Source organism: Platalea leucorodia (genome assembly GCF_965183815.1).
Source record: "Platalea leucorodia genome assembly, chromosome: 2".
In the NCBI taxonomy this organism is placed as follows: Eukaryota; Metazoa; Chordata; class Aves; order Pelecaniformes; family Threskiornithidae; genus Platalea; species Platalea leucorodia.
In genome coordinates, this window is record NC_138824.1 from 33,929,785 (window position 1) to 33,954,643 (window position 24,859).

General features: G+C 37.4%; 1 protein-coding gene across 3 annotated transcripts in view; it reads left to right on the plus strand.

Annotated features, from left to right (window-relative positions):
• VWA8 (von Willebrand factor A domain containing 8) overlaps positions 1-24,859 on the plus strand; it is a gene marked incomplete at its 5' end in the record, with an annotated part of 195,231 nt that overhangs the window by 56,403 nt on the left and 113,969 nt on the right. For all 3 annotated transcript variants that reach the window (XM_082333521.1, XM_082333519.1, XM_082333520.1), the window contains 8 exons: positions 2,572-2,732; positions 3,932-4,045; positions 12,964-13,132; positions 13,482-13,559; positions 17,681-17,796; positions 18,687-18,793; positions 20,853-20,959; positions 24,427-24,498. In XM_082333521.1, the coding sequence (XP_082189647.1) occupies positions 2,572-2,732; positions 3,932-4,045; positions 12,964-13,132; positions 13,482-13,559; positions 17,681-17,796; positions 18,687-18,793; positions 20,853-20,959; positions 24,427-24,498 (924 nt within the window). The remainder of the gene's footprint in view (positions 1-2,571; positions 2,733-3,931; positions 4,046-12,963; positions 13,133-13,481; positions 13,560-17,680; positions 17,797-18,686; positions 18,794-20,852; positions 20,960-24,426; positions 24,499-24,859) is intronic.

The window sequence follows — 24,859 nt, forward strand, 5'->3', positions numbered from 1 at the left end:
CTGAAGTTGATTTAAGGGCTTGAATATTGTGAAAAGGCATAGCTCTTTATATTGACTTCACAGAAAAAAAAAACCCTTTAAAAGCTTTTATTTTGTGAGATGAGAATCAAATTTACCTAAACCAAGGATTCCCAAACCTTTTGAGCGCATAAATCATCTCTTTTACTAACAGTTGGCTCAGAGAACAATTCCTGTCTCATTTGTTGACATCATTATACGGATTTCTCATTATATGCAATTCCATGTAGGCAAATTGCTGACAAAGGAAACTCATCCCGATTAGGAAAGGTTTGTTTTTAAGTTGTCTCTTAATGCAGTTAAGCAACAGCAAATGAGAAGCAGCAGCCAGCTAGTTCCTTGTGGACTGTAGTTAGGGAACTTTTGTTTTAAATTGTTTAAAATAAAACATTTTCTCCCCCCAGAGTTTCAGGGGGAAAAAAAAGCAATATTCAAAGTGATGTTATAACAGTTTTCCAGCAACTGGCTCCTTTTCTTCCCCAGCAAAAACAGTCTTCTGAGCATATCACTGGTGTTTGTGTACTGTGATGGTTTTGTTTCTAGGATTTCTTTTTTTTTTTCTTTTTTTTTTTTTTGCATGACCTCATAATTTTTCTTTACAAATTCCAATTTTTTATTTGAGAAATACTAACAAAATATGAGTCCAAATTGGCATGAAAAGCAGGAAACATAGATTTTTCACCCGATAATTGCCAAGAACATGATTAGCACTGCAAGCCATGAAAAACGGCTAGGTTGGAGGCTTATATTGCTATAGCTGCTAAAGGGAGTGGAACAGAATTTATCCTACTTGTTTTCTCTCCTAAACTTCTTTTTTCCTGTATACAAGGTATTTTAGAAAATAAACAACACAATGTAAAACACGTAAGTTACAACGACTTAAAAATTAAAATAAGCATTTTGTTTGACAAGGCAATATAATGTTGCCATTGCTTTGCCCAAAATAAGACGAAAAAAATTAATTCATATACTTCAATTACCTCCCCTGTAAAGGGAGGGATTTTTAGTGTTAGAATATTATGACAATATATCTCATAATGTTATATTTTTAATATCATATATTAAAAATTGGTTTAGAGTAAATAAATAGAAACAGTAAATCACTGGGCAGGTACTTAGCCGTAAAACAAATCCCTTACAGAAACTGTGCAGGTGTTAGCAAATGATACTTCTTTTTAATGCATCACTAAATTGAATCTCATTCAACCATTTAAATTACAATATAATTGTTCATTTTGTATTTCAGAAAATATTTTGCAGCAAAACACCCTCCTGAATTTATCTTCAGAAAATTAATGCATGGTTCTCAAGTGGTTGTTGGAATTACGGATAGACGTTCTATATAGCATACTAGGCTCCCAATCAATTCATACTGTATGTTGTTTCATTCCTCTAGAGGTGAATTATCAGAAGGTGTGTTAGTTAAATATTCAGTTATATGGCATTTACTAGCTACTGAATGCACACTTCTGATGCATGTCCTAAAACCACATTTTTCTCTGGCTTTGATAAAAATGTTTCACATTCTGGTTTTAGTCTAATTCATGAATAAAATAGAAAAGAGCAAACACAGCAGTAAAAAACCAGAAATACAACAATAAAAATACGGTCTGGTTTTGTGGATTTGAATGTGGAACTTTAAATTATACAAATGTCGAAGCACTGAAGGAACCAGACTCTGTCCTGTTATTTTAAGACTTTTAAGGAAACGTAGAAAGAGGAAATGATTCAGGCCATATGACGTAATGTATTCTATTTTTATTCTTTAAAGTTCAAAGGGTTTATAGTTGTGAAAAGGACATATGCAAAAGCTACAGCTACAGTGGAAAATATTTTTCTCATCTGAATTTAGGTGAAGTTGTGTTCACAGCACAGCTTGAGGGAAGCATTTCATCTTCCAGGTCACAAAATGGCTATTACGTCTTTGTTGCTCTAGTGCTTACCTGTTATAATGGAACATCTGAAACATGTGTGCTCGAGAATATGTTTGGTTTTGATTTATCCCTTAAGCATTATTTTACGATATGCTATGTACTTTTGATATTTTGTGTGTTACTGGCTTCTTCCTTACTCTGTCCTTTATTCTCCAATGCTTCCACTGCATTTTCCTGCTGAGAGGTGGAATGTCATGCTGGTTTGTGTTCAAGATTAATGTTGAAAGCTTTGCTCTTTCAGGTGACTTCTATATGAAATAAATGACTCTTGTTTCTTCCAGGTGTAAATTGCTGCCCCCTTCTGTACATAAAGCTGTGTACAAGTTGTCGTATGCTTGCATTACATTTAAGGGGGGCAAAAAAAAAAGGCTTTTGTTCTGGTTTCTAAGAAGTGATATTGGCAAATCTAGAACTTCCAAAGACTATTTAACATAATGTGTATGTAGATTCGTGTGTGTATTTCTAATACTCTTTGGAAATGTAATTGAACATTTCCTGCTAATCTTTTTTGGGCATATTCTCAGGAAAATAGAATGCAGTTTTTTAAGGAGAAAGCAGGTACTTGTAGATGAAGAAAATAGAGCATAAATATATTCTTCTGATGAATCAATACTTACAGGATATGACAGCTAGAGATTTGCTGCAGCAAAGGTATACTCTTCCTAATGGAGACACTGCTTGGAGACCATCGCCACTTGTTACTGCTGCCCTGGAAGGAAAGCTTGTTATTCTTGATGGCATTCATCGAATTAACCCTGGCACTCTAGCTGTACTTCAAAGGTCAGGATGTGAGCATGGATAAGTTGGGTGCGCATGATGTGTTTATTGAGTGCATGCACACTGAGAAATTAAGTTCCTTGTGGTGAACATGACTTTATAACTTCAAGAATACTGTAAAGACCAAGCTGAGCATTGAAGTTTCATAGAATGTGTAATGTTCAGTCTTTACATACTTAAAAGCAGAAGCAATTCTTTCATATTCATGGTAAGTCTATAATAATACAGGAAATTTCATCTCTTTGTAAATACAGAATGTAAGTCTGAATTGAAGAAGGAGCTAGATTTTACTTTAAACTTATGAAATCTAAAAATCAGTAATATTTCCACAATGATTTGAAAATGCAAGATGTCAGAAAATGTTTACAATACTTTGGATGCATTCTGTTTCTAAATAAAATGTGATCATTACAGTTATACGTAAAAGCATACTTCATACTGATTGCAAGGAACTCTTTCTAAACCTTATTTCATAATTCAATAAAAAATAAATTAAACTTTGCAGAACAGAAGTAGTAGTAGCAAATACTATTTGGGTAGTATAGACAGGTCTATACTGTCAGGTCAAATTTTTCTGCTATTTCATGTGCCTGCATTGTATGCTGCCTTTTGCAAAGTTAAAGGACATCACCAGCTTTAAAAGCAGGTTGTAGGAAAAACATTTTGTGCCTTGTTTTATTATATGTATGCAGAAGGGCAGAAGAGAGAATTATGCTTGCCTGTTTTTTCCCTTTTTAATCAGTTTAGCTTTGCCATCTGATTTTTCTTCTGACATGTGCATGTGTTATATATAATCAACTTTGCATAAAAAAAATAAAAGCTGGGTCTCTATGTATGTTATATCATTAGCACTAACTGAAATATATTGCGTCAAGTAACAAACCAGAAGTATATTACTTGGTACAAGTATAACAAAATGGTTGTTTCACGCCATCTGTGCATACTCTACTGGTAAGATAGAATTTTTTATTTTTCATTTTTTTACCATATCTATTTAAACTAAGTTGACTAATTGACTATGCGCTGAAATTGTTTACTTATGCAGATTATTTTACCTCCACACCTGGATGCATCTTAAATTGGTATAACTTTTTCTTTTTACTATGTTGACTGAGGTAGCTTTTAAAAAAAGTGTTAGTTGATATAAGTATTTTAAAAAGTAATCAAAGGCTAGATAAAGCTTATTCTTTATTTTCAAACAGACTAATACATGACAGAGAACTGACTCTCTATGATGGCACCAGATTGTTAAGGGAAGATAGATACCAAAACTTAAAAGAAGAATTACAGATCTCTGATGAGAAACTACAGGAAAGGTAAAGTGTCAGCTACGACTGTAGAATGCAAACAGCATTTCGTCCTGTTAAGAGCTTAATCTCCTTTTTTTTTTTTTTTCCTCTTACAAAAACATTATGCAAAATGCTTCGCTATTAAATTGATACCTTCTAATCACTAAGAGAAACGTATTTTAAATGTCAGTTTCCTTATGAGCTTTTTTTCTTTTTGTGGCATGGGAAAATTATATCCTGTTTAGAGTGCTTGAACTAAAAGGAAAACATTCAGTATCCTTTAACAGAAGGAGTTATAAATTGAAGAGAAATTATAAGTACATAAAAAGATAGATAGAAAGGTATATAATATTTAATTTTGGAAGAGTTTATTAAGAGTGTTGGAAAATAAACCTAAATTTAAGTTAAATACAACTTGTTACTTTCTTTTGCCTCATTAGCTAGAAAGCTGGTATTTAATTTACAACTAATATGGGGCAGGAAATCCTAAGGATGGGTTGGGACCCATTATGCTTATTCTTTTTGTTTCTTCACTTCCACTTGTCTGCTAGAAACATTCCACAGATAGAAATGTTTTCTAGTCCTCTGCGGCCATACTTGATACATAGTCCAACACTGCTGACCAACTTTAGTTAATGGGAGGGATATTGTTGAGTGTATGTCAAAACAAATGCGACCTAATATTCAGTGATATATGAGGAGCTAAACATACTGTGATTCTTAAATGGCTTGAACCTCTGAAAAAACAGTTGAAGTTTTATATCAGATGTCCATGCTCATATTTATACTGCAGGGTGTGCATGTGCCCAAACTTTGAAGAGGCCTTATTGGTTATAGTAGGGATGCATTCATGATGTGCCACCCCATTTCTCTCAATTGTCTCGCCAAATACAATTTTTTTTCTTTGACCTCCTTCATAGTTCACCCTTTAGAAAAGCTGTTTTTCTTTTACTGCCTGGTTGTTTTGTTATTTCTAGTTCCCTTTTGATCCAAAATACTGTGTTTTTAAAAAAAAAAAAAAACACAAAAAAACCAAAAAACAACAACAACAACAAAAAAAAGAACAACAAAACAAACTTCATTTTAAGTTTTCCATAGCATTTATTTTGATTTTTTTCTGTAGGTATGGCGTAATCTAAGCCTACTTGTTGCAAATTGTATCCACACTGCTGAGGCCATACACCCAGCTAGATGGGCATTTCCTGCTTTTGTTTTATTTGAGTGAAGAACTATGTATCAGGGAAGTGTTCTGTTTATCAGGATTTTAAGCCCAGACTTTAAAAAGAGAAGCAAAAAAGCTCCGAGGATCCATCTTGGATGGTATCCCAATTTTGCGTTGGACTTCATACTTCAAAATACATCTAGTCATTGTGTGAGTCTCCTCCCTGCTCCGTGTCTGTGGTCTTGTCCAAGGTGTTTTCAGGCAGAATGGCAGTGGCTGTGCTGTTTTGCTTACTGCATGATACCCTTTAGTTCATGCCTGTGTACTCCAAAAACCTAGACAATTCATCACACATTCATCTTCAGTACTGCCCCTGGATCAAATCTCTCTCACAAGAATAGAGCTTTTCATCTGGATTCTGTGTCTCCCTGTTTGTTCTAACTATGGCTGTTTTGGCAGTGGACTCCCTTGTAACCTTCATTATCTGTTAGACCATGAGGACTGTCCAAGCTGTCTTCTTTAATGACTGTTCTGCAGACCTATTTTCTTACTGTGCCACCTTTGTACACACTTCCCTTCCCTTAACTCTCATTGAGTAACCTTTTCGTTCGGCTGTTCAGTGCTAATTGTGCATTGCTTTTGACTACTTTGAAGGGTCGGGTCTCTTCTCCCTGAGTCGGTCTCTTCTCCCTAGTAACAAGCGATAGGACAAGAGGAAACGGCCTCAAGCTGCGCCAGGGGAAGTTTAGGTTGGATATTAGGAAAAACTTCTTCACCGAGAGGGTGGTCAAGCATTGGAACAGGCTGCCCAGGGAAGTGGTTGAGTCTCCATCCCTGGAGGTATTTAAAAGAAGAGTAGACGTGGTGCTTAAGGACATGGTTTAGTGGTGGACTTGGCAGTGATAGGTTAACGGTTGGACTCGATGATCTTAAGGGTCTTTTCCCACCCTAATGATTCTATGAAGGCTCCGAAAGTCTTTTTTTTGGCTTTGCTTGGAAGGCTGTCCCCCTTACCTTTGGATCGCAATGTATTGCTTTTACCTAGCCACCTTAAAATTTTTCAACGTAGTGTATTGTGAATTGCAAAGTTCTAAATTATCTGTTTGACTGGCAGTGAGCTTTCACCCTCTAATCCATAAATGAGGGGTGTCTGTTGTCTTGGACAAGAATACATTTCTGATTAGTACTTGATCTTAAAAGCAAACAAACAAACAAACAGAAACCCCACTGTGTAGGCATTCTTGCATCTGGAAGCTCAGTGTGACTATTTAGCACCATCTTGGATACAGATGGAAATTCTTGGTACCGAATTAGCTGAAGTCCATTGTGGTGAGAATCCCACCTTCTCCTAGGTGAAACATTCAATCTGGCCCTTGTTCAACTTTCTTCTGTGCTGACTTACTCAAAAGAAGCCAGGGTAAAGTAATGCAAACATGTATCTGCTGCTTTGGTTTTGGCTATGGGCTGCTTTGGCATCAGTGAACCACTCCTCTGTGGAGAGGGCACTGTTCTTCTCAGCCCTTGAGGAACTGAAGGTGTTCCAGGACCTCATTCTGGTTTTGGTCCCTTACATGTTCTGAAAACATCACTACCTTTCACTGGCTCCAGGATGCGGTGTCAATAGTTGCTCTTTGATTCCCGGACTGCATTCCTCCCTGCTGCTCATCCTTTTCAGCAGCAGCTACCTGTCACTGCAAGATGCAGTACCTTCCAGTGTTGCAGAATGGCTGGGCAGAATTAGCCGCTCTCTCCAGACACCTTCTCATCAAATGATATCTAGGGTAATGGTAGCTGATTTAGTCACAGACTGAGAAAACACAATGGTGCTAACCATCCCTCATTTGCCTGCAAAAGATTGCCTTGTGGAGATGTTATATAGAATATACTGTATCTTGAATTTATTAGCAGATTGGCTGGGCGAATTCTTCTAAATCGTGACTGGGGGATGCTTTCCATATCGATGAGAAATGTTGGCTCTCTTGCTGTGTGTCAATGGCTGTGGCTAGTGGCCTTGGCTATATTTCTGGTGTTAAGAGTATGATGAAAAGAGAACTTTACTCATCCTGATTTAATGGATTTGACTAAAGTAATTTCAGTACAGTTGCTCTTTCCCAGGCCTGCAGAATATATGCTGTCATTCCCAGTTCTGCTGGGACTGAATCTGGGATGTTTAATGAGTGATACGTTAAGACTACTGTTAATTTTCCGATAAGGGAGTTCCCTATGGAAAGTGGTTTCAAGTTTTGTTTGAATCAGGAGATTATTCTGACTTTTTTTTCCTAAATCCTGTTCATTCAACCTTGATTCTCATTTGTATATTGGGAATCAATATGGTACATAGAATACATATTAAGTTACAAAAGTAACTTTTTATTTTGTTATTAACCTTTTTATTATTTACCTGATCTCATGTACTAACGTAGTTTTTATGAGAAACAGAGGAAGAGGAAGAAACATACTGAGAGGCACATCAATGATTCAGTGGAAGTGCATGACAAAGTTTTAAATGTCTAAGCAGTCAGGCAGGACCTAAATGAAGTAGCTGAAAATAGTCATAAACAGAGGAGATACAAGATCAAGAGAAAAAGGAATATTTCTGAAGGACTAGAATTTGGAAGAAAGAAGCCAGAAGCTTCATTAGGAAATCATTAGATTAGGAGAGGGCAAGGCCATCTTCAGGATTTCAGAAAAAGCGATAGCTGGAGACTGGAAGGCAGCTGTGATAGAGAAGAATCGATACCTTACTGCCGTATGTCAGAGAAACTGAGAACATGGAGCAGAATAGAAAGGAGAATACTGCACAATCCATCACTTAATTTCCAACCCTGATAAGTCAAGAGGGTAGTGTTTTTTTGGTTTTTTTTTTAAATAAAGAGATGGTATTTCAGATCACGCTATGGTCTAAAGAAATCACACGCCTCTATATACGAATGTAAATGGTATTACAGTAGGGAAAGTGAACATACTTAAACCGTGGCAGTGTTCTTTGCAGTGCTGGACAAAGAGGAAAGCATTGTTTGGTTTTCAGATTGTTTTCAAGTTTTGAAGGTTAAAACATTCATAAATTATATTTTTGGACAACTTCATTTAGAAGTTTTATTACCTTTTGTCGTGGTTTAACCCCAGCCAGCAACTAAGCACCACGCAGCCGCTCGCTCACTCCCCCCGCGGTGGGATGGGGGAGAGAATCACAAGGGTAAAAGGGAGAAAACTCGTGGGTTGAGATAAAGACAGTTTAATAATTGAAGTAAAATAAATTAGAACAGTTAAATAAGCAAAACAAAGAATTCATTCACTACTTCCCATCGGCAGGCAGGTGTTCAGCCATCCCCAGGAAAGCAGGGCTCCATCACGCGTAACGGTTACTTGGGAAGACAAACGCCATCATGCCCAATGTCCCCCCTTCCTTCTTCTTCCCCCAGCTTATATGCTGAGCATGACGTCATATGGTATGGAGTAGCCCTTGGGCCAGTCTGGGTCAGCACCCCCATGGCTGTGCCCCCTCCCAGCTTCTTATGCCCCCGGCAGAGCAGGGGAAGCTGAAAAGTCCTTGACCAGGGTGAGCGCCACTTAGCACCTATTTAGAGACAGCTTAGCACTACTTAGCAAGAACCAAAGCATCAGTGTATCATCGACATTGTTCTCATCCTAAACCCAAAACACAGCCCCATACCGGCTACCAAGATGAAAATTAACTCTATCCCAGCTGAAACCAGGACACCTTTGTAAGAGCTAATGAAATACATTCTTATTTTAAATGATGTTAATTATTGTAATCGAGTTACATGTTCACTATTATTTCATTACATTTCTACATCTGTCGTGTCTACTAGCATTTTTCCGAGAAGGGCTTCAGACTGGTGGGTGCAATAGCTCTGTCGGGACTGACAAGTGCAAGCAGTACGTTTGCCCTTGTGAGATTTTGGGATACTCCCTGGCCTGCTGAAAGCCTGTAAGCTACACGGTAACTAGCAGTGGGCACAGAGTACTTTTTCCTCTGTTCTTTCTTGTGCCAGTTTGGCTGTGGAGTTAAGTTAGCAAACGGTCACAGTAAGATGACATTCACTCATTTGAGGAAACTTAAGTATTTTTGTTTATGAGCTTGAGGAGAAGGAAAAATAAAAAAAGCTGCCCTTGAGAAAGTGACAGGTGGTCCTTAAAGATCTTTTACACAGACGGAAATTATAGCTGCTGATTCCTTATTCGTTTAACGATTGTATGATTCACTTTCCTGAACAGGTTCAGAGATTAAGAGAAAGTGCATTCAAGAACCGTGCATATCCAAGATTTCTGCACAGAATTTCTTCTGTAGTCATCCATTACTTCGCTGAGACAGATACAGTAAAGGCAGCACGCAGCCTTTACAAGATGAGCAGTGAAGTGTTGGTTTGTCTTATGATGCAGTATTTTAACCTGTTTGGGTGGATATTCCCCCCTCCCCACAACACATGCACACACACACACAGATGATAAGTCCTTGGTGTGGTGAGCAGAAAGGCAGCTATTATAGGAAAATCTAGAAGTAGGTATATAATAGGGCTGTTCAAAAGCTAAAAGAAGTCACTCATAATGCATGGGTGGTTTTAAAGCCCTGCAGACAGTGGATTATTTTCCATGCGATTAGGTTGAAAGGGAACACACAGTAGATGAGACAAATATAAAACGTGACAGGGAGTGAATTTAGCAAGCAATAGAAGTTTTTAATTGCTTATATTTTCTAGCTTTTACCTCATTTTTTGTTGTGGGGTTTTTTTTCCAGTTTAGTGAATTTTCAGATAAAGTAATCTGTTAATTTTAGAGTGGTGAAATTTAAGAAAAACAGCAAGAAAACAACAATAGGTCATTGTGGTCCTAGTATTGTAACAATTCCCAACTCGTAAAATTTGATCAAAACTGAGATTTATTAAATCATGTCACAGGAAGAGACGACCAAAAATTGTTTGGTTTTGCAAGGTGGCATTAGGAATGCCATTCTGCGTTGTTTTTGTTTTTTTTTTAGGAGAAGCTTCAGTTGCTTAGAACCATGTGTCAACAACAAGAAAATCTTTCCCTAAAATCACACTGAACAGACTGTGTCCTGATCTTCCTCTTGAGAGCAGTGGCGGTAATCCTTGGTTAGAATTAAACACTGATGTCAAAAGAAGGACATGCATATTATTAGCAGAGTACTCTGCTACCTGTGTTGTCAGTAAACATTTAATAGAGAGAAGGATAGAGACTCTTTGTATTAATCAACACCAAATCCTCCCACTGTGTTTCAGGCTTATTAATTTAAAAGATGCCAAGTTTTTAACAAGATACACTTACTTGGCCTTCATCTGCAAAGAACACAAGATGTCAAGGATTTCTTTTTTCTAAAATATAGCTCCATGTAGGAGCTCCATATTATATTCCTTTAGAGACTTGATCTGTAATAAGATCGAACAACTTTGAAGCTCTTCAGTTGCGCTGATGGAAGCTGGAAACTTTCAGAGCGTTGCAGGATTGAGTCATTTGTGGCATTTGTTTTAATAATACACTTAGCTTGACATTTTCAACATTGCAAACATAAGTCCAAACAATAGGCTTTTGAAGTAGCCAAATAGTTTTATTCATGTTTACAAACTGGAAACCTACAGCAGTGATGTTGTGATACGTCCAAGTCGAGAGAGTATGTCAGTGACTTTAACTGATACACCAAGTTAGCTTGCTCTGACTTTGCATCTCGTCTCCTCCCACTTTTCCCCATGCCCTCCCTGGCTGTCCACACCATGCCCTTTGAGTTAGGCAGTGACGTGGAGGTGGTACAAGAGAAATGTGTTCCTTTGACTAGGGAAAGCTGACCACTTCTTGTGTTCTCTTATGGTATTGCAGAAGGACCAGAATTGGTCCTTCGAATTTGGTGGTTATCTGGAGCAGGGTTGTTTTTCTTCTTAGTAATGGGGGGGAGGAGTGAGCCTGGAAGTACATGCATTTATCCTATGTAGGAAACGTTTTCTTCTATAATAAGGTTGGCTCATGTTCCCTGACCTTCTTTTATGCTTAGTGACAGTGACATTCCCATTGGTTCCTCTTTCATGTGATGTTTTCAGACATCTATTTCTATTTTTATCAATCAGGGAGTAGCTTCTAGGCTTATGACTTTCAGCTGAGAATAACTCATGCACCCCCTGTGTTTGCTTTGACAGAAGAGACTGCTATAATTGCTCTGTTGTATCACAGGTTTATTGTTGTGACAAACAGATGAGCCAACTATGCAGTAGATTTGTTAATTTATCTTTAATGGTCATAGTCTGTCTTCAGATTTGCTTGCTTTTGCCATTGTTTCCCCCCTCAGTTTGATGAGGAAGAATACTTGCCTCCAAGTGTTCTGATTTCAAATGTAGTAATTTATATGGAAAATGACATGATAACAGGCATATCTAGCAATATAAGTTGTCCAATTAAATTTCACTTGTTTTATCCAAATTAACGTCTCCTGTTTTAATAAGAGTACTGTGAAAATAATTGTTGAAAACAGCCCCTCCTTGCACAATTTGACTGGGTTTTGTATCTGACTTGTTACTCTCTATTATTTCTGCTGCTTCTAGAGATCATGCAATTGTGCTGATTGATGAGTACTAATGAATTCCCAGTCCGAAGAGGTGATAATATTACATAGATAAGGGAGACAAAAGATGTGAAGAAGGCAAAGATACCAAAAACTGAGGCAGCGGTCTTCTACTGCCCTAACACATGCATCTAAAAGTTATATTTAAGTTTGTGTTGATCACAGTAAGCTCCCATTGTCTTCAGTTGAATCAAATAGGCAGGTGTCTAAGAGACCATTAGTCACCAAATCCTGCAGTGTGAACTAGGGAACACTGACTGAAGCTAGCAGGTCAGTTCCATAAATATTTAAAAAACAATAATAAATTTAAAAATACCTTTTACAACCACGAACAGCGCATGTGTTGCCAGAGGAAGTTGTGGAGGCAGATAGGATGAAGTAGTTCAGAAAGGGATTTGTGAGTAAACAGACATTAAAGCAAATAGGGATCTACCCTCCAATGTCTTTGAAGATATGATTGTGGGTGCTGGGAGAGTATGAGGAGGACAGACTACTGGTAGTGGCTAGGCTTATGTGCTTTCCCCAAGGAGTATCTCCAGCTATCACAATCAGAGACAGAACATGTAGCGAGATGGGTAGATTGAAGGACCCAGCAGGGCATTTCTTAAGTTCTTGTAAGTCCCAAGAGTCTAGGTGATTTTCCAAGGGCCACAAAGAGCATCAGTAAGGGGAATGTTCCTAAACTGTTACTAAATCCAGCTCTTCGTGGTATCTAGGCCAATCTCTACAGTGTCATTCTTTCTTTCAGTCTAGTGGAGTAAAAGAAGTTACTCATTACTGCAGCTCCAGTAGATCTTGTTCTCTCCCTGATTTGCCTGTGAGATCCTGCTTTAGGTGAAGCACTTGTAAAAGTCGATCAGATGAGTGAGATGTGTCCATTTCAGACATACAATACAGTAGACCGTAGCTTAGTTGCTGGTATTTGTTCATCTTGAGGCATGCAGGTCCTGTTGCAGATGAGAAGACGAGACTTGGGTACCCTTCTGAGCATTAAAAAATTGTAAATTTATAAAATTGCAAGTCACATTATGCAATCTTTGTCTTTCTTTAAAAAATAAAGTTGCATTGCAAATTATCTGAATAGACTGTGATATGATTCAGAACAATAATTTTTGTTTTCATCTATTGTAAAAATTAAATTTTATATTCACTGCTTAAGCCAGATAATGCATTTTGAAACTCTTTTTTTTGCAGGTCTATCTTTCCTATCCATCCTTCTTTCAGAATAGTGGTCTTAGCAGAACCTCCTGTCATTGGAAGCAGTACCCAACAATGGCTGGGTCCAGAGTTTCTGACTCTGTTTCTTTTTCATAATGTTCGATCTTTAAGCAAGAGTGAAGAAATGGAAGTTATTAAAGAAATGGTAAGTGTGTTCAATATTTTAGGTACTTACTGACTATAGCTTACTGAACATGATTATTTACTACATAAAAAATACTTTGCTATTTCAGTATGGCATAAATGAGTCTTCATTTTCAAAGCTGATCAAAACACCATATCCGCTTATCTTTTAATGGTATTGATATAAATTAGCATTCTTATTGTGGTATTAAATGATGCTGTAATAGAAAAATGCTCTTTGTCAAAACTGTATTCCTTTTTGGTTGACAGAAAGCAACTGCAGCAACTGTATGCTCATCACACCTGGGTGTAGCTGTATATGGAACTTGCATGTTTTGCAGTAAGATTAATACTGTTTTTCTTCCAAGCAGATTCCAAATGTACCTAGTGTTGCTGTGGAGCGGTTGTTGTCATTAACACATAAGCTTCGGGAGACAAATGATGCCACGGTGAGCTTTTTTTTTTTTTTTCTTTTTTTTTTTTCTCTTTTTTAATTTACTTTCTCTGACTGTGACTGTTTGCTTTAACAAAGGCTGGGTGAAGCATGCTAAGCTGTAGTGTTATTTCAAAGGCCGCCTGATTGGAAAACCAGCCCCAGAAAATTATTGCTGGCAATTACTGCACCGCATACTGTAAAGTTTTTTGATTTATGATTTATATTTTTAGAATCTGCATAAGTAAAGCTTTTAGGAAATTGCCCAAATCCCAGAGAAGTCAAGGCAGAACAGTACACATGTTGTCTGGGTTTAGTTACATGGCTCACAGTGAAACATGCTTGAGGTGCCTTTTGAACGGGTATGGATATAATCATGCGTGTCCAAATACTTTTTGATTACTTCACTTTAGTCATTGGAACTTCGATAGCTGAAACTATTGGGGCTTTTTGGACAGTGGGAGCTACCTAGCCATTATAAAATGCCAATGGGCAACAGCAAAGACTCAGAAAAGGGAAAGCTCCAGAACTCCTGGCTGCATTACTGCTACAGGCTATTCTATTAAAGCAGTCTTGTCAAGGAAAGTAAGTTCTGCTGACATAGTAACCACAAAATTCTTTAAAAAGATACAGTCAAATCATGGTGAAAAGAAAAAGAAATTATTGCTATGGCAACTAAAGCACTGGATGTTTTAATGTAACTAAAAATGTAAAACATTTTTAGTGGAATCCAGCAGTTTAACTGGTATGCAAATGTAATCTGTTCTTCTTAGTTTTCATGATTTTAACATGGGTATAGCTTTTAGAGTATTACTATTTAAGAAGCTGAGAGAGGCTGTTACGCTCTTCTGAGCTTAAAAAAAGTAAGTAAAATGATTGACTTTTAGGTACACCTTTGGGACAGTGTTGTTGTTATTATCTATTTAGCTTCCTATGCCTAATGTATAAATGTATTGGTTTTGACATACTTGGAGACATACCATGCCTGAACAGAGCATTGCAAAAATCCTTTCCAAATATGTGGATGTCTATAGCATTGGGAAATATCTAAATGAAGTATATGATGTTGGATGAGAAGTGAGTCACAGTATGGATCGAGAGAGGTTTCTCATAGATCAGCAGTGACATGAGATATGTTGGGAATAGCACACCTGTGTGGAGAGCTGAAATGTGTGCCTTAGGTATGTCACGCTATTTATAGAGTTGCCTAAGTAAGCCTCTGCCAGAGGTTATCCTGAAATATTAACCATTGTTTAAAGTGATTTTGTTAACAATAGAAGAATACCTGTAGACTAATCAGCCTGTGGGTGTTGTCTCCGTCATTGTAATTGTTTGCTTAACGTACAATAGAATCTAGAGACCACAATCAAGATCCTGTTGAATTAGATGCCTCATAGATATATGTTACAAAGACTGTCACTAACCCAATTTTGAGTTGACAGTTGCTTAATATAAAATAAAACAAAACAAAACAAAACAACAAAAAAAAAACCCAACAGGTCAGAGAAAAGAGGAAATTTTGTTCCCAAAACTTTAACTGCAAGTTGCAAATATTCAGAAGATGTGATACCACTTTTCCTCTGTGGTCCTATGCTCCATGCTTATTTATTTCAGTGCAGGATCTGATGCTATATATTGTCTAGACTTTAAAATGCCCGTGACCTTAAGAGATTGGATTTACCAAGGTGGCACAATGTATGAAATACACAACCTCAGTTACTATGCCCAACTGCCATTCTCCGTCAGTGCAGTCCCGTAGGTTGTGACTTAGGAGGGTTGCTTACCTGCCGAAACTTACTCTACTTGGGAACCTTTCAGCTTTTTAAGATACTTTTGGAAAGAGAAGATAATCTCCAAAGGCAGCGAGGGTTCTAGCTAGTGAGCAGGGATATCAAGGATACAGCACTCACCCCTCTCCCTTGGCCATGCTTCACACATAGAATCAATCATAGAATCATAGAATCGTCAAGGTTGGAAAAGACCCTTAAGATCATCGAGTCCAACCGCTAACCTAACACTGCCAAGTCCATCTATACCATGTTCTCGAACACCACATCTATCCGTTCTTTAAATGCCTCTAGGGATGGGGACTCAACCACTTCCCTGGGCAGCCTGTTCCAATGCTTGACCACCCTCTCGGTGAAGAAGTTTTTCCTAATATCCAACCTAAACTTCCCCTAGCGCAGCTTGAGGCCGTTTCCTCTCATCCTGTCACTTGTTACTAGGGAGAAGAGACCGACCCCCACCTCGCTACAACCTCCTTTCAGGTAGCTGGAGAGAGCAATAAGGTCTCCCCTCAGCCTCCTCCAGGCTAAACAACCCCAGCTCCCTCAGCCGCTCCTCATAAGACTTGTGCTCTAGACCCTTCACCAGCTTCGTTGCCCTTCTCTGGACACGCTCCAGCACCTCGATGTCCTTCTTGTAGTGAGGGGCCCAAAACTGAACACAGTACTCGAGGTGCGGCCTCACCAGTGCCGAGTACAGGGGCACTATCACCTCCCTGGTCCTGCTGGCCACACTATTCCTGATACAAGCCAGGATGCCATTGGCCTTCTTGGCCACCTGAACACACTGCTGGCTCATGTTCAGGCAGCTGTCAACCAACACCCCCAGGTCCTTTTCCACCAAGCAGCTCTCCAGCCACTCCTCCCCCAGCCTGTAGCGTTGCATGGGGTTGTTGTGACCCAAGTGCAGGACCCGGCACATGGCTAAGTGGGTCTTGAAATAACACTTGAAATGCTGTCATTTACATCACAGTGTCCATAATGCTGGGTGGTAAACTATGATGGTTCAGAAGATGCTTCACAGTCTTCCGTCAATGAAAGCAGTGGGAGCAGGAATAGTAATCTTTGCAGTTAGCCCAATCTAAATCGTTCTTGCTCATTGCTCAGAGCTATGCTATAAAGTATTATCCTTTGCTTTCTCAGCACTCAGCAAAAGTTTTGTACAATTTCATAGAACTGATTTTTTTTTTAATATTAATGCCTGTTTGTCAAAACTGCAATTTTCCATGGGACAGAATTGGTGATAAGACATTTCTCATGCTTAAAAATTATTCAGGGGTGAAAAAAAGGCTCTGAAATTCATGGAGTGCTGCTTTTCTGTATTTTTTTTCCCTGGATGGCAAATTTCAGGATTTTTTTCCAATTGGAACAGCATAATATATTAAGATAATTGTAATAATATAATAATAATATATTAAGATAATTATAGTAAGAAATCATTTATATGAACTGAAACAAAATGCTTTGAAATTACCTAATTAAAATATTTCACTTGACCCAGGCAAAGCATGGCGTGACTTATCAGATCACACTCATTGTTGTGTGTTTCCTGCTAAAATAAGGAACCTATTTGTATTAGATACCTTCATCCGGTAGATATAATTATAGAACAATTTCTTTCTCAGTCTTTATATCTCTCTTTAAATACATGGTCACTTGTTTGGGGTTTTTGTTTGTTTGTTTGTTTTTTAGATTTTGCTGTATTTGTTTGAGGTCTGCCTTCCCAGGCATTGAATCATTTTTGTAACTCTTTGCTGAATCATGTCCAGTTTTTAGCATTTATTTTAACATGTGGACAACAGAAAAGGACACAGTGTTCCAGTAACGGCCCGCCCAGAAGGCGTGTGCAGAGGTGATACAATCTCCTTACTGCTGCCCAGTGTTGTCTTGTTTATAAGTCCAAGAATCCTGCCAGACCCTTTTGCCAGAGCGTTACATGTGGAGCTCATATTCAGTTTGTGAAGAGCAGATGAGTTTTTAGGACACTGATCCTTTTACAGTGGCTAACTTCCTTGTTATTGTTAATATTGTTTAGTGGTAGGTTTTATATAGCAAATAAAATTTAGTTATCAGCACATTTTTCTTCCTGTTGCTTATCAAGTGAAATCGTAAGGCTGATCTTTTGATGACGTCATGATTTCCATGGCAGTGAATTGCTGCAACAAATACAGAATTACAAGCTTGCAGATTAAAAAGCACAAGCTGCTGTAGGAGGCAGAAAGCATCTATGAATTAGGAGAAAAGTTGAAATAATTCCTTTTGGATTAATTTTTTCTCCTGACTTGTTCAGTTTAAATCCCTGAGATCCAGTCCCAGAGATCAAATAATTAAACTACCTTGTATTTTTTGACAGGCACAATCACTGGCTTCGTCTTTATCTACTCGACAACTATTGAGAATTTGTCGTCGACTGTCACAACATCCAGATGAAAGCCTTTACTATGCTGTTAATAAAGCCTGCCTTTCCAGGTAGAAGTGCTAGTTTTGGTGGAAGTTTAAGAGCTTCTTGGTCAGCTGCTAACATGCAAGATAGTTTTTAATGCATTTTAGTAGATAATACAATTGCTGTCTTGCTCCTTAAAGTCTGTCATTTCTTTAGAAGTATTTCTGTGGTATTCTCAAACCTAGGAGGTGAGTAGAAAAGACTTTGTACTCTCTTCTCATCTTTATGAAGACGTTTCATTACATTATATAAATTAGGTCACCATTATCAGTATTACTTCACTGTCTCAAAACACTCAAAGCGGAGTTATATTAATGTCTAGTATGACTAGATGTTTGGTGGAGGCTTGGTTTCAGTTCTAAAAGCTGTATCTAGAAAAGTTATGAACATCTAGGTTTTTTTGTTGTTTTGTTTTGTTTTTTTCCAAAAGAAAGCAAATTGTAATTATCAAAAGGTTTGGAAAACTGAAAGGGCCTAGTTCTGAACACCTCAGAACTTACTCTTTCTCTTTGGAACCTGGAGCCCAAGTGAACTGAGTCAAGAGAAAAGGTATTTCCGAAAAAACACTGTTTCTATTGTAGCTCTTACTGGCAGTGGAATGAGGACATTACATACTTCCAGTCCTAATCCATCCTACATGACAACCCTGTTGCAATACTCGATAACACTGAAGCCTTTTAAAATGAGCACGCAGCCACAAATGTAGCTCATTGCCTATGTGGAAGAAGCTCAGTTTCTTTCCTTAGGGATAGGTGAAATGTTGAAGATTATTTGAGTGTGAAAGGAATAGACGTTCAGGGTTTGGAGGTCCAAGTAAAGCTTCATACTGATTTTAGATTACAGTAAATACTGAAAACTTCATAAAAAAAAAAAAAATCCTTAAAATACAACCTCCCTATTATTTTTCTTCATTTAGGTTTTTACCAAACCTTGCCAGATCAGCTTTACATAAAAATCTGCAGGATTCTCGTATTGAGACAAGTCAAGATGACATGAAGAAACTAGAGGAAAAGGATTACACATGTAAGCTTCTGCCATCTTTTGTCCTGCTTTTCATGAATGTTACTCATGGTTGAGCATATAAAGGTGTATTAATTATCGTAAAAATTAAATGTAATTTGCTCCAGTTATATCCCTTTAACTATGTTCTGTCAGAATGCAGTGCTGCTCTCAGTATGTTGATACTTTTGTATTGTCTGCTGTATTCCCAGCTCATGGAATTTTGTTCTCCATCATGTTTAAGTATTTCCTAGTCTGTAAGATCCATGGCCTCAGGCTTTCTTGGACTGCCCTTTTTTTCCCCACGCCGTCACTAATAACTACTCTTCTGTACAGTTACAGCCTTGGTTTGATCTTAATACTTCTCTGTTCTGTCTTTTACCATCGCTTCTTTCTCTCCACTGTTAAAATCAACCTTTTTCTTATTGAGACTTTTGTAAGTTTTCGGTTATGTTTTGCTTTCATTCTGGCATGCACTTCTTTTTTAGTTTCCCTTCTTTTTATTCTCTTTAAACTGCTGTAGTTGTTACATGTCACCTTTATCGAGCAGGTCTTTGTTTCTTTACCTCATCCAACTTGTACTCGTCTGCAGTAGCCTTGAGTGCTATGCATATATTTCTGTTTCTGCCATTTTTCTCACTTCTGCTTTCTCATTCCTGCATGACCCCTGGGCTTCATGCTAGCTGTATATCTTTTCATATCTTCTGTCAGGCAGCACACTTTGAGCAATTTGCCATTTTCCATTCACTAAACTTTTCCTTTACTCTACTTCACCAGTGTTATCTCTGCTGTCATTCTTTTGTATATTTATTCTCAGTTTTGTGATGTATTTGACTTCTGTATTTTTAGTGTTAGATCTTTGCAGTAGTAAACACATCTTCGGTTTTAATTAATATGGATTCTGTTTTTATAGATTTTATTTGTGTGCGTGTGTGTGTATATGAAAATATATATGTAAATACAGATATATTAATGTATCTGTTATATACAGTATAATATATATGTGCAGCCATATGTATGTGTATATACATATACATGCACATATACATATGCAGCCATCCATGTATTATTATATCTCTATTGGCATTTTTTGTATATATAAAAGCTATATATATAAAATAATTTAAACTCTTGCCAGTTGTGTGATGCTACCTGCTTACCATTCTTTTTTTTTATCTGGACACATCCCTTGAATTTTCTGTGTTTCTCTGTTCATGCCATAAAGACAGAACCATATAGAATAATAAGTGAACAACATCTGTCTAGAAATTAGGCTATTTTCAGTTTTACACCATGACAGATTATGAAATCAGTGGCAAGAAATGATTACTGTTTTTACTGCACAGTATTATTGTTTCATTATATTTATTTGTTGGTATTTTCCTAAGGACAGAATTTATGGTTCTTTTCGATCTAAGAAATTTTTCAAATGTACTTTTTCTCTCAGAGCTGTAGTTGAAGATTATTTCAACGAGTGCAAATTTAGCCAGTTTTCACCAAAATGTTAAACGTATCCATGTTCTGGCATTACCCATTTGAGCAAAAATGTAATGCTGAAAGGGAGAATCAACAGTGACTCTATACTGTTGTGGTGGGTTGGCCCCAGCTCTGAGCTGAGCACCCACAGAGCTGCTCGCTCACTCCCCTCTGCAACCCGCTCCCCAGTGGGACAGGAAAAGACAACAGAGGGAATGAGAGTGAGAAAACTTGGGGGTTGGGGAAATGTAGCCTAATGATATTAGTCATATTCCAATAATAAAATGAGAGTATGACATTAAACTAAGGCAGTGGTCACAACTTCTAGTGTTTCTTATGGTACTTTTCCCATAAGATCACCTATTCATCATTTATTGTAACAGACTTCTTTGCAATTTTAACAAGAGGTTGCATGATCATGAATTTGAATTCTCTTTAACGGATACTCTTTCCAACATTCTCTTTCTTTAGATAGAAATCATTTACGGCAACCCACAGCCTTGTTAAAATTTGTAAATTGTCACTTGCAAGTGTTGGGGATTGATTGCATGTCTGCTCAGAGGATGCTGTAAGTAATGTATTTGCTTGTTCCCTGAAAAATGTCTAGGTGAAATAAACAATGGGATCCTGAAGATAGGGTCTGTGACGATGCCAATTTATAACTCAACCGAGAAGATGAAAGTGCCTGATGTTTTGTTTTATGAAAATGCACAAGTAAGTACGAATCTCTGGCTTCTGAGGTACAAAAAGTTTGTTAAAATTGTACTAACGTGTGTGCATGTATATATGAAATAATGTACTAACTAAATTTTAAGGGTATATTTCTGAAGTAGTTTCTTTAGGATTTGATGCTCATTTCAGATGTATCTTCACCATCCCTTTGTGAAGCGATTGCAACAATCCTGTTGAAACTGAAACAATTTTATTTAGAATGATTTGATCAGATGTTGTGTTGAGTGAGATTTTTTTTTTTTTTTTTCTGCTGCTGGATTGATCCACTCTTAGGGCTGGATTATCAGTTCCATCCTGAGACCATGTTTTACAGGCTTGTCACATGAAGTTGTACCTGCTTTTTATTAGAATTAACACTGCATGTTTGAAAAGCAAGGCAAAGAGTAATTAGTTAATCAGTTATTAGTTAATTGGTTATTAATTATTTTAATTAGTTTAGCTTATTAATGAGTCACTAGTATTATTAGTGTTACTTAGTTCATAGTAGTGAAGAGTAAGAGTAATTAGTGAACACAATAAAAGGGAAGGGCTTGGTGACAGTGGTTTTTGTTTTTTGTTTCCCTCCATGCCTTTTGTACGTGTACTGCAGCTTTCTTCCCCATCTAGCGTGGAAGCCTCAAAACTGTCAGACAAGGGTATCCTTAGCAAGAGAATTACCCTCTGAGTTACCTTTAGAATATTTTGCCTCTGAAAGGCAATGCTGATAGCGTGATCTTGTGAAATATTTTTCTTTTAGGGGCCTGGTGTGAGTTTGCATACTTTTCCTTTCCTATTCCTTTTTCCTCCCTCGCTTGCAGTTTCTCCACAGAAAGACTATGCTACATGGGTATCACCTACTGAAGGTGATGACAGGCTGTGCAAAGGGAACAGGTGACAGTCTTGTTCATCTTCCCCACTAACATTTCATGTGAGATTTTGTTCTGTGTGTTGCCATTTCGGTAAAGTACTTCATTTGGGCCTGTTGGAAATGAAATCCTGAGTCTTGCTAGGACTTCTGTCTTGCTTATAGCTTCAGAAAACTGTACACAACCTGAATTCAGATATTGTGCATCTGTTTTATTTAGGTAATGTCTGTTAAAAATGCTGCAGAGAATGAACTGCTCTGTATATGCCCCTGGTAGCTACGCACTCTGAATGCTGAAGGAAACAACAACCAAATAGCAGTCAGGATAGCTGTTTCCGTTTCTAAATGAATTCTACTCTTATTTTCTGTATTGCTAGTTGTAGTTCAGTTATTCAAGTGCTGTAATGATTGTTTAGCAAAACCTGATGGAGAACAAATTTGGTTTATGAGTCTAGTGCAATACTTCCTCTCCGTTATCTAAAAACTACAGAAATAAGCCCAAACAGAGAAAAAAAAAATCCTCAACCCTTTGCAGTGCTGCAAAATGCAATGAAATACACAGTTTTTGCCTCTGTGTGTTTGGTCTTGAAACATTTCATGTTCCAGTGGAATTTGACATTGCTGTGGAACATTGCTGTTGGTCCACAACAATTGACACAGGGATGGAAATAATTTTTAGGTAATATGCCAAATGCCACTTTCAGGCCCGGCTTTGGGGAACATGGATTGATAAAGTTGACACGATATTGATGTGTCTAGTTACAAGTCCATTGTGTAAATAATTAATCTGAAATGTCTAGATGCATCCTAATACAATGCTAATTTACGTTCTGGTGGAAAAAAAGAAAAAAAGAAGTATCAATACATTGTGGGAAAGCTGTTCTGCAGGGGAACTATAATGTAGACATATTTGTGCGATTTAGGATAAAAAAAAGAAGTAATCAGAAGCAAGTATTCATGCCTTAGCAATAAAATAAAAAATGTAATCAGTGTGTGTGGTAAAACTGACTACCTAGAATTTATGCTGTATCTGGTCAAAGTTATTCTCATCAGTTATAAATTTCCAGTGTATACGCATGCCAGAAAATGTAGTAATTTGCCTTGAAGTCCTCTCCTTACATTGTGTATTGAGTATTCAGTAGTCTTTTGACATGCCTGGTTAGGATTTTGTGGTATTAAGCTGTGTTTACAAGAGTTTCTTCCCCCACCCCCAGCCTCAGTTCTAGAGAGATTTGGAAGCCTAAAGCATCTTGCACACAGTTAAAAACTGAGCATTTCTATGCTCAGAAATTACAGGCAAAGTACTGTTTTTTTTTTTTTTATCAAGTACTAGAGATGAGATGATAATGTGAAAAAAATATATATGTTTATCTAAAGGCAAGCGTTCATTTCTCTAAGTAGGTTCTCTGACCTACTTACAGATGACCTATTTTTACTAGATACAGTGGAGAAACATACACAACTTTATTGCGAGTAAAGTAGTCTGCATTGCCACATTATCTTTAAATCCTTTCAATCCTTTTAAACAAATTATTTGTGAGGACCGTGATAAGGTTAAATGATGTACAGTGTGTGTTACCTTTTATGATATTGGATATATGTAAAATACATCTCAAGCACTTTGGCTTCAATTAGGCAGTCTAACTTGGAAGTTGTAAGACGCATAATAAACACTTTAGACTTGAGCTTGCATTTTCCTGTCTTTGTTTTCCCTGAAAATAAAGTTTGATTAGAATAGAAAAGTGTATTTGTCATTAAGCTAGACCTGGTGTTTAATCTTTAATAAAATAAATGTGTATATTTTACATACTCATGTCAGCTGCCTTTTATTCCCTCTCTTTGGTTTCTGTAAAGTTCTACCAGAATACATTTTGCTTTCAGTACAATTGCTGGAAAATTGTCATACATATATTAATGAAAGTTCTTACACTCTGGGTGACAAGCATTCAACTAGGCTAAAAGCAAATGCATTAGGAGTGATGACAGAGAATTAAATATTATAGCAGCCTTTCGGTACCTGAAGGGGGCCTACAAGAAAGCTGGAGAGGGACTTTTTACAAGGGCATGTAGTGATACGACAAGGAGTAATGGCTTTAAACTGAATATAGATATAAGGAAGAAATTCTTCACTGTGAGGGTGGTGAGGCACTGGAACAGGATGCCCAGAGAAGCTGTGGTTGCCCCATCCCTGGAAGTGTTCAAGGCCAGGTTGGATGGGGCTTTGAGCAACCTGGTCTAGTGGAAGGTGTCCCTGCCCATGGCAGGGGGGTTGGAACTAGACAGTCTTTAAGGTCCCTTCCAGCCCAAACCATTCTATGATTCTGTGATATTTAGGGAAATCAGACACCCACAATCAGTTGGAGCAGAGGAAATATATAAGGAGAGTTAGTATTTTTGTTTCATTGTTTTAGTCACTGGATAGATTGCCTCTGCTATTATTGGCTGAGAGACTCTTGCTATAAAATATAAATAGCTATAAGTATAAAGTTCAAAAAATCTTGGCCCCAAATCCTGAAAGTAAAGTTACTGTTGTACTACTATCGGTGGTGAATGCATGAACTTGGAAGTATAAAAACAGGTGAAAATTGTGTTTTTATTTCTCTAGCACATGATGGTAATGGAAGATATGCTAAAGGACTTTCTGCTGGGAGAACATCTTCTTTTAGTTGGCAATCAGGTGAGTTAAACATCTTTTACAATGCATGGAACAAACTCATTATTTAATAATGACATTAAATCTCTGTTTTGCTTCGTTGAAATTGCATTCATTTGTACTACTGAGGTATTTGACCCGTTAGTGTCCATGGGTTTTATGGGCACATATCTGTGGAAAATATAAATGCCTTAAATGGTTTTTTAGATTGCTATCAGAGGAAAAAGTCAAAACATTGATATTTATATGTAACATCATTACCATTAAAATCTTCAGTTAATGGCTTTGGTTATCCTTCTTGGCTATGTGTCAAACCTCTCCTTTAAAATCTCCAGTGGTAGAGAAGAGGTGTACACGTAAGTATTATCTAAATCTTATTTATTGA